Source organism: Neltuma alba, unplaced genomic scaffold (genome assembly GCF_004799145.2).
Source record: "Neltuma alba isolate B1F8T4 unplaced genomic scaffold, ASM479914v2 tig00011035_pilon, whole genome shotgun sequence".
Lineage (NCBI taxonomy): Eukaryota > Viridiplantae > Streptophyta > Magnoliopsida > Fabales > Fabaceae > Neltuma > Neltuma alba.
The window spans coordinates 460,119-469,441 of record NW_021635786.1 but is presented as its reverse complement, the minus strand read 5'-3'; the positions used below and the strand labels follow the sequence as shown (position 1 = coordinate 469,441).

At 32.4% G+C, this 9,323-nt stretch overlaps 1 protein-coding gene across 5 annotated transcripts; it reads left to right on the top strand.

Moving 5' to 3' along the window:
• Positions 1-2,249: 2,249 nt before the first annotated feature.
• LOC114760887 (U6 snRNA phosphodiesterase-like) lies at positions 2,250-6,364 on the top strand. 5 transcript variants are annotated; one of them, XM_028950198.1, is made up of 8 exons: positions 2,250-2,398; positions 2,523-2,628; positions 3,207-3,362; positions 3,653-3,766; positions 4,546-4,795; positions 4,898-4,994; positions 5,879-5,944; positions 6,023-6,364. In XM_028950198.1, the coding sequence occupies exons 3-8, from the start codon at positions 3,215-3,217 to the stop codon at positions 6,221-6,223; spliced, it is 876 nt and encodes a 291-aa protein (XP_028806031.1). In that variant the 5' UTR covers positions 2,250-2,398; positions 2,523-2,628; positions 3,207-3,214; the 3' UTR covers positions 6,224-6,364. The 5 variants fall into 5 exon arrangements, with proteins under 5 accessions (XP_028806031.1, XP_028806029.1, XP_028806032.1 ...); XM_028950196.1 differs by having other exon boundaries at positions 2,250-2,624; XM_028950199.1 differs by having other exon boundaries at positions 2,250-2,628; positions 3,677-3,766.
• Positions 6,365-9,323: the final 2,959 nt, after the last annotated feature.

Sequence of the window (9,323 nt, the reverse complement as noted above, 5' to 3'; positions counted from 1 at the left end):
AAGCACATTCATGTCTTCCTTCCTCTTACTTTGATTATTTCTTGCTATGACGATTTTCCATCATTAGATATTAATAGCGTCATGTCTTTTTTTTTTTTTTACCTCCTCTTCCTTTTTTTCTTTCTAAAGCTTACTTCTTCACTTGTCCTTGTGATCTTAGATTGATATTTTCAAGCACATCCTTCTATTAAAATATATAATATTGAAATACAAAGAAATCTCCATCTGTTAGGAAATAAACAATGTAGTAACTCGTTATTAAATACTTAAAGATCAACCATTAGAAAATATAGAGTTTAGGCTTTAAAGATTATATACATTCAAAGCCAATTAATGTCTAAAGTCAATCTTAGATATTCGATGAGACCTTACCTAGTCACCAAGTCAGTTAATACTTTATATATAATATTCCATAGCTCATTAATAGGATCCATCACAACCTGAAAATAACCAAAAAAAAAAATATAGAAAAACATGGCAATATGGTTCATAAATAGAGTATTCCAAAACCTTGTACGAAGCGTCTATGCATTTACATCTTCCCTCAAATGATAAATTTTTTTACCTAATTAACTATGATCAGATCAATTGTTCCCATCACAGTTAATATTTTCTACTTCATATGCATAGAGATTTGTCAATAAAAGAATACAAAAACACTTACAACATACTTAACACACACTAAGTGCAGCTAATTTGATGTAGCAGGAACTTGGGATATCATTAGGTTTTATTTAGAAAGGTCAGTTTAGATTATTAGATTGGCAAAGCACTAAAAAAATTGATTAATTAATTACCTTTTATAGGATTCACACATAATGAATTTCAAAATAAAAAAGACATACTTCAAATCATTTTGAAGCTTACCAAACTATTTTTATTGGCACCATATGTAAATTGTTTGAGTTCAATGTTAAACTGTAAAGGAGGGGTATTTAAACCCTGCAACACTTGTGAAGCTATGGGACTCATAACAGAGCACCCCCTTAAGAGTTGATGTCTCGGGTGGCTCCACTTTATGGCATTTCACTTGGTTTTCTTACTGGTTAGAACCCTTTGTAGGTAGCCCTTTCTGGTTGGTCAACTCCCAATGAAAACACCAATGTGATGAGTATAAGCTCAAAGGAAGAGCCCAATCCTAAAAAACTAGCCTATTAGGAAGGAGAGCCCATTAAACTTATAAACCCCACAGTACTTGTGAATCTCCCCAACGTGAGACTCATAATATGTTATGTCTCTTCATTGAAGCAATAATATATGACTTTGTAAATTCAAATTCACAAGTAGAGAAACATATAACAGAACTATAGATCATTGTAGGATGGATAACAAATTTAGTTCACTCAATTATTATTCTAGCAAAGCAAAAGTATCATGCCAAGGTGTCACCTTTACATAATGGGAAAAAAACACGTACATCAATTACAATACAAAAAAGAAACTAGAAATAAGAAATCAGTATTTACTAGAAAAGTGTCTTTCTCTCTTTCTAGCTAGGAATGGTTATGAATGGTGTCTCACTCTGTATATATTAGTATCAATATCAAATTCTTGGATGCTATGCAACTTTATTAAAGTCACAACAATAATATGCTACTTGGGTAACATCATTCCAACCATAAAAACTCTAACAATAATGCTTTCATTATATCAAACATCAATCTGCCACGAAGGGCAGGACAATGAATAGGGAGATTTCAAATAGTGAAAGAGAAGTTTGCTAATTGTTTAGTACCAAATCAACATAGTAGGGTATATTGTGTATAAAATACAGAGGGAATAGGCGCTGTTATAGGAAGACAAAGCTTGAGAGGGAAACATAGAAAAAATACCTAGCCAAACAAGATGAAGACAAAACTTGGAGGGGGGGGTGAGAGAAGATCGATCGTCGATGTGCAGACCTATGATCACTTGGTTGCGATGAAGGAGGTGATGATGATTGGAGGCGACTAGAAGGATGAGAGAGATGAGTCGAGTGTGAACCCTCCCCCCCAGTTCTTTATTTTAAAAATTAGTAAGGGCGTTTCAGTAATTGCACATTATCATTTTGTTGCAATAAGGTTCCTAGGTACTTGAGATGAATATGTTCTTTATTTTATGAGACATGTTTGCTGTATTTATGTTGCTTGGGACCTCAATGAAATTTTTCCAGCAATTTATGATTTTTTTTTTTTAATCGGCCCACGTTCGCCCTTTTGGCCCGTCGGGGTTTAGCGCAGTGAGACTGTGAGCCGGAGGAATTTTCTGCCTTCTTTTAAAAATTCTTTAAAAAAATACCATCGTCTTTGATTCTCTTCCCTTGGGAATTCCTGTTTCTTTCTTCTTCCCTTCCCAGTGCGCGTGTTATGCTTGTCCATTCTCTCCGATTGCTATTAGTGGGGGTTGATGTTTGGGTAACGTAATCATCGAGCTCCTTCTCTCCTTCCTTGGTTCTGCTCGGCGTCGCCGTTCTTCTTCTCGGTTGCCTCCTCCTCCCTGCTTGGTGTTGGTACTCATTTCTTTCGACCCTGTGGTGTTCGCAGGAGCTTCACCCTTCTTTCCCTATTTCGTTACGTTGCTGTGTGAGGGTGTAGGCAGATCGCCATCTTCACTTCTCTTCTTCTCTTGTGCATCCACTGTGGGGGGTAGGTATGAATAGCTTCCTTCTCTGATTTTCAGAATGCTCCATTTTTTATAGTGTGCAGAATGTTGCTTCTCCTTCTTTGTTGTGCCGTTTGTGGATTGGAAATGGTGGTGGTTCCTCTACCTAGTGACGGGTTTGAGTTGTCTCAAGTTTTGGAGATTAGTTAATAGTGGATTTAAGAATTGTAATGAATGAAACCCAGGACTATGATTTTAAGAATGTTTTTGGAGCTTGTCCAATTGTATGCACACTGGGTGATCGATAAAAGGTTTGAAAGGAGATGGGCTTTATCTAGGCATTTGTTTCTATAGTGTTTTGATGGTGGAGAAGAATTTAGTTTCTGTGTTGGATTGACTGTGATTTAAATCTTCGTTAGAGATAAATTGAAAAGGTTTATAACTTCATAATGGCGTTGGAAAGAGGATTGTTGGGAAATTTCAATGATTAAGTTTGCTTCTATTTATGTTAGCACTGGGGTGCCTATGTGGTGTTTGGTTGCTTCTTTCAGTGATTAATTTCGATCAATTACTTTGAAACAAGATTTAGGTTTTAACTTCTGATCTTGGCATGCATTGAAGTGTAGACTTAGAGATGGAGGCCTTGAAAGCATGCTACGGAGATACATCTTCTGACTCAGACTATGAATCTGCGTCTTCCAGCCCAACTTTAGTCCACTCTGAAGGCTTCACTCCATTGCCTCCACCTCCTGTCTCGCTTCTCAATCCTCCAAATTCTCTTGGTACTCTTGTTGTTTAGCTTATATTATTCGTTGTTTAGGGAACAGAGCAAAAGATAATTATGGTTTTCCTGGAGAGCCTGCTGATGATTCAGGGGTGAAATATGAAAGTGAATAATAAAAATTGGCAAAATTTGCACCGACTCAGAATCTGAATTATTGGTCAAAATTAGAGTTTCTTGAATTCAATGGCTCATTTCATATTTTTGAAGTTCTGTTGCAGTCAAACAAAGGTTCCTTTGTTATTTATATCAAGTTTACTTGTTTTGATGTTATGTGCCTTCTAATGACAGGTATTTATTGTTTTAATGGTGAAGGTTCTCAAGATTTTCTAACCAGTCAGACAAGTAGAATTAGGAGTTTCCCTCATGTCGATGGTAACTATGCATTACATGTTTACATACCTGGTAAGTTTGCCTTATTCGTTCTTCAGTTGTTTATTTCTAATACTTTGAGAAGGGGTATATCAAAGACCTCCTGCTGGATGATTATAAGGAAAGCATTTGACAGCGGAACCACATATTTCAGACTTTCTTATATGGCCTGGACATATTTTCCTCACAAATAAATGGAGTTTTGGGGCTTTCTAAGGATTTTGATATATGCATTTGTTCAGAATAATATTTCATCCAATCCTGAAAATGTTCATGGAGTATAAAGTTAACCAAACTTTGGTAGAAATAGGAATGGAAATTGTTTGACAATAGAGATAGGAATTAACAATAAGCACAACTTACAAACTGATGGAATTTTGTGGTATGCTTATGGTTCTTGTATTTTCTGCTTCTTTTTTCCTTTTCTTTTTCCAACTTGACGAGGATGATAAATGGGTGTTAACTTACAAAAGAGGGCGATTTGCAAATTCTCTTGGCTTGATTTTGTTTTGGCTCAGGACTGTGGCGGTGGGAAAATGTGGCTAGATATATTATGTTCAAGTCATAATGATAAGTTCTGAAAGTACCCAAATTGAAGTTTTATGGAGGATGTGTAATGATATTTTCTAATACATGGCTGTCTATTGAAACAAGCCTGCTTTCAAAGGTTAACTCTTCAAGTACCTAGGGGAAAATGTGCCTTATATTTTTTTAGTTGCAATACACTGAACTTTTTCTGTCCTGTTGTTGCCTCTAAATATATGATTTCTTCACTTTATAATGTGCCATAACTCATAGATGCTTTCTTGCAGTCTGTATTCCATCTCCATCAAAGAAAGAATTGGCTGCCTTCTTGAAGAAAGTCTCATCTCACGAGCCAAGTCTTCATGCTGTTGATGTTGATTTACCACTTAATATTCTCTGCAAAAATGAAGAGAAGCTTGAGCGGGCTGTTTTAGAAAGGGAATTTCATGTTAGCTTGGGAAGAACTGTCCCAATACGAGTGCATCAGATTGACTCCATGGTATCAATGCTTCGACAGAAACTTCAAACTCAACAGCGGTCAGTTTGTGCTTAAATTGGTCAATTGTCAGTCTGGACACCATGTGTTTTGCTGTTTGCCTATGTCCATCTTTGCCTCTAACTCTTTTTGTTGTGGAGCAGCTACTGGATTGACTTTAGTAAGTGGGAAGTTTTTGTAAATGATGACTACACACGCACCTTTTTATCGTTAGAAGTGGTTAAAGGAGGGTTGAGAGAGGTATGCTTTAAAGTCTTTATTTTCTGGGTAATATTAAGTTGTTTTTCTCGCTATCTTAATTTTTGTTGGTTATACCTGATTTGTGCAAGTTGAAATCTTATGCCATTATGCTAGTAGCATGATGTTTGTCATTCGCAGCTTGGCATTTCTGTTTCATTTGGTTTATTATTATCTATAAAGCATGTTTATGTAGAGTAAATCGAAAAATCTTCTGGATTTTTTGTGTTATAAGCATGGGAAAGTTGAGTTTTAAAACCGAGCCTGGAATGACATTATTCTGACCAAGACAATTATGGGGGCCGCATTAGAAGGCCAGAAGGAAATCATCTTCAAGATCAAGCCAAATGAAAGGCTATTTGATCATTCTGTCTTGTAATCTGAGAAATAGGAACACTAACGTGGACATTGTGGTATAGCAAAATCAAACTGGTCCAAATATTATTCAAGTGTTGCTCAATGTCTATTTCGTGGATTTTGGCATGTGAAGACACAGAACACGTAGCACTTGCTGCTTGTAACTGTTGATATCATATGTCATGGGCATTCCTTTTTGCAATGAAAGAGCGCGACATTGTTTGAGTGCATATGGACTCAGCGCTATAAGTAGTCATTTGCACATAAATCGTGTCTTTTGTGATGTGATGCCAAACACGTGAAAGTTAAAAATTGATATTGAATATCCTCAGATATATGAACTCTTTTGGCAATTGTTTCAAGTCCGTCTTTCTTTTGGTTTGATACCTGCTCATAATGGGGAAAACTAGATGATTAATAGACTGAAAATTGAATCTGACAAATTCATTTCTTGAAATTCACTTTCTATCACACGTGCATGATATATATATATATATATTCTTTTCAAAATGCTTTTCAATGCATTTCAGATAACAAAGCAAATTGAAGCTGTCAATGGTGTTTATAAGCTTCATAATCTCCCCGAGTTTTACAAGGTCAGTGGTTTTATCACTTGTGGGGTTATGTCTCTGATTCACTCTTTTATTCATGGACCCTGACGTATTCTTTTTCAGGATCCTCGACCTCACATATCCTTAGCGTGGGCGTTGGGTGACATTGGTCATTCCCTGAAGAAAGTGGTTGAACAAGTAATCAAGAGAAATACTGTTGAGAGTTCTGTAAAGAAATGGGCTTTTACCTGTAAATTCAAAGGTATTGAATGTAAGATTGGCCATAAAACATACACGATTTGTAAAATTTCCGAGGGACATTGATATGCTTAAGAGTAAGATTAAGAGTAAAATGTTTGGCTGCATAGATTTTATCTGAAATCATTTTTGGGAGCTAGTGGTGAGCAGTTTAGCGTTATCCTGTAAAATATTTCTTTTTGTTAAGGAAAAATTCTTTTAGTCCTATTTATATGATAGAGAGGAGATTTTTTTTTTGGCCATATTTACAAGTCAGATGACTAAATATTTAGTGTGAATGTATTATTTTATCTTTTATTTATTATTATGTAAAGTTTTTTTCTTGAAAAATGCATGTATTAAATAGAGGTTGGTTGTAAATTTTAAAGCAAAATTAATAAGATTTAAAGTTTTTATTAATTTAGATAAAGCATGTTAGAAATGATTTATAAGTAAAATTATTGGAGTATTTATTGAATCAGTAAATTTCCTAGTCCTTTGATGGATTAATAATTTGACATGTAGTACGTTTTAAGTGTATCACTTTAGGGTGTGTTTGAATTGGTAGTGACAAAAGTGATTTTTATTTTATCTAACTTTTGCAAGCAGAAGTGAGGATAGTGATTTATGTTTATATCGATTTTTATTTTTATAAAAATCAGTTTAATAAATTGAAACTTGTTTGGATGGATAATTAAAAAGTAAGTTTAGATATAAAATAACTAAAAAGAGAATAAGTTTTAAAATGACTTATAAATTAATATGTAATCTAATAATATATATAAATGTTTTAGAGATATCATGTAATATATAATATAATTGAGCAATTTATTTAGCTTCTTTTGTCTGCTCAAATTAGTCTCTTGAGGTCCTATATTAAGGAACAAAGATGGTAGATCATATTTATACAATTTGATGAATTTTGAAAAAAAATTAAAAAAATTAAATTTTATTAGTTAATTTTTTATTTTTTAAAAAAATCAAATTATTAGGCGAATATAGGAATTGCTTAAATACTTTTATCTTTCTTTTCTATTTTCATTGTTTTCTCTTTCCATGTTATCACGGAAGAAGTTCAAATTTTTAACTTCTACTTACGTAGGTTTTTTTTTTTTTTTGGGAAGTCCATTTACTTTTATCTTAAATCCAAATATCACTTCACTTTGCAAATAACATGATAAACATGTATATTTTTTAAGACACGTTTGGGAGGTCCAAACGCTGCTCCAAACACTCCAAACGCACGCACTCTTATATGCGCACAATAACAGCCTCCATACCCCACTTTCATCTAGTAATAAATCCTCATGCTACCAAGCAACTGTCAAGCAACTATAAAGATGATGCGCACAATAAAAATCAAGGATAACACAAAAATTGTTACATTAGAAATACCACACACTATTACTAAAAGATTATATGCGCACCACAATATTTTCAACTCACGGGGCAATTGGTAAACAATATTACCTCATGTATTTAATATAAAAATGAGTTGGAAATTCAATTTTGTCTTAAATATAAGATATTAATTTATTTTATCTCTAATATTTTTTTAATTTTTCCCTTAAGTAATTCTTTTGGTGATTGCACATATTAAAAAATTTTATGAAACGATATTTCAATATACATGATTGATAAAAATATTTTAGGTAAGACAATATCTATTTATTACAAATAACTAAGTTAACTAATCTTTTTAATATTCACATCTTAATTATTTAGTTTTTAGATTAACTATCGGATAGAGTACTATTTTGGGGTTTATTTATAAAAAAAAAAAAACAAAATCTGATTAGTAAATAGGTCTGTGGCCTCTAGGTAGTACTGAGACATTAAGTATTAAAAAGACTAGTTAAGGGATTTGTTTTGATTTTTAATGTAAGATGTCAATCTATTATGTCTTTCAAATTTATCATTTATTTAAACTATTCCTATTAATTTTACACATTAAATGGGGGCTTTCATCATTAGGATGGTTTGTAATGTATCACTTTGGCATTTATTATAAATAAATTGTAACTTATTCTCACATGTTAAGGAATGCATTAAGTTTATAAAACTTTTTTAAATTTATTCTTGTTAAAGTTCTCTCTCTATAATTACAAATCATACTTAATCACTTATCATTCTCTTCTTTCTCTCTTTCAAAAAAGAATTAAATGAGAATAAAATTAGAAAATAATCATTAAATATCTTACCAGTGACTTATATTTATGATCAAAATTTTTTACTACAAGTGACTTATACTACGAATTGAAGTGGCAATTGATTAAAGAGGATATTTTAAAAAAACCAACACATTTTTTCTCAAATAACTTATTTAACTAATTTTTTAATATCTGTAAATTAATTATCTAGTTCTTATATTTAACACACGACAAAATATGTCTAATATGAGTATACTAGTCATTGTAAGGGATTTATTAACATTATAACTAACTTTGGATATATGTTCTCAGCTTGAACTTTTATAAATTTGCATGCAACTTACATTGTTGATATTGAAAGATAAAGATTAAAGTGTGAATTGTACAAATGACAATCATATTTGAAAAATCTAAAATTAGGGTCATCTTCAAAATATGAAAACGAAGAAGAGAAAAAATGAAGGAAAATTATAAAGATGTTTGGGAAGGAAGAGAAAGAAACCATTGAACCTTTCAACATTGTCAACCAAAGTAATGAGAAAATAATTAAAGAAAACAATAAAGAGAGGTCATAAAAGAAAAATTATTAGAAAAAAATACTGCAACATGCTTTTTTTTATTCTTAGTATTTAAATATTTAAAAAATTAATTTCATAGTAAATACAATAAATGCAATTTTACCTTATAATTATTTGTGTAAAGAGAATTTACTAAGAATATGATTTATAAAAACAAAAGAAATTATAAAATAATAATAAAAATACAAGAAAAAAATAAATCTGATAAATAGTGGGAACTATCTGATAGGGGAAGAGTATCACACCCCTCGTTATATCCCCTTATATTTATTAGAAATAAATTAATTAATTAAAGAAAAAGGGGAAAACCTGTAAATTGAGTCTTGGGTTCAATGGGACGGTGTGCCCTAATCTTTTCCATAACCCTCCGTCCCACCTCCGCATCGTCTTCTTTTTCTTCTTTCTATTTTGCGGCCGAGAGGGAGATTCCACCACTTAAGATAATCTTTCAGTTTTGAT

Coding starts and splice junctions, on each gene's coding strand:
- LOC114760887 (XM_028950198.1), top strand. CDS start 3,215: ATGGAGGCCTTGAAAGCATGCTACGGAGATACATCTTCTGACTCAGAC. Junction 3,363..3,652: donor CAATCCTCCAAATTCTCTTG/GTACTCTTGTTG, acceptor TTCTAATGACAG/GTATTTATTGTTTTAATGGT. Junction 4,796..4,897: donor AAACTTCAAACTCAACAGCG/GTCAGTTTGTGC, acceptor GTTGTGGAGCAG/CTACTGGATTGACTTTAGTA.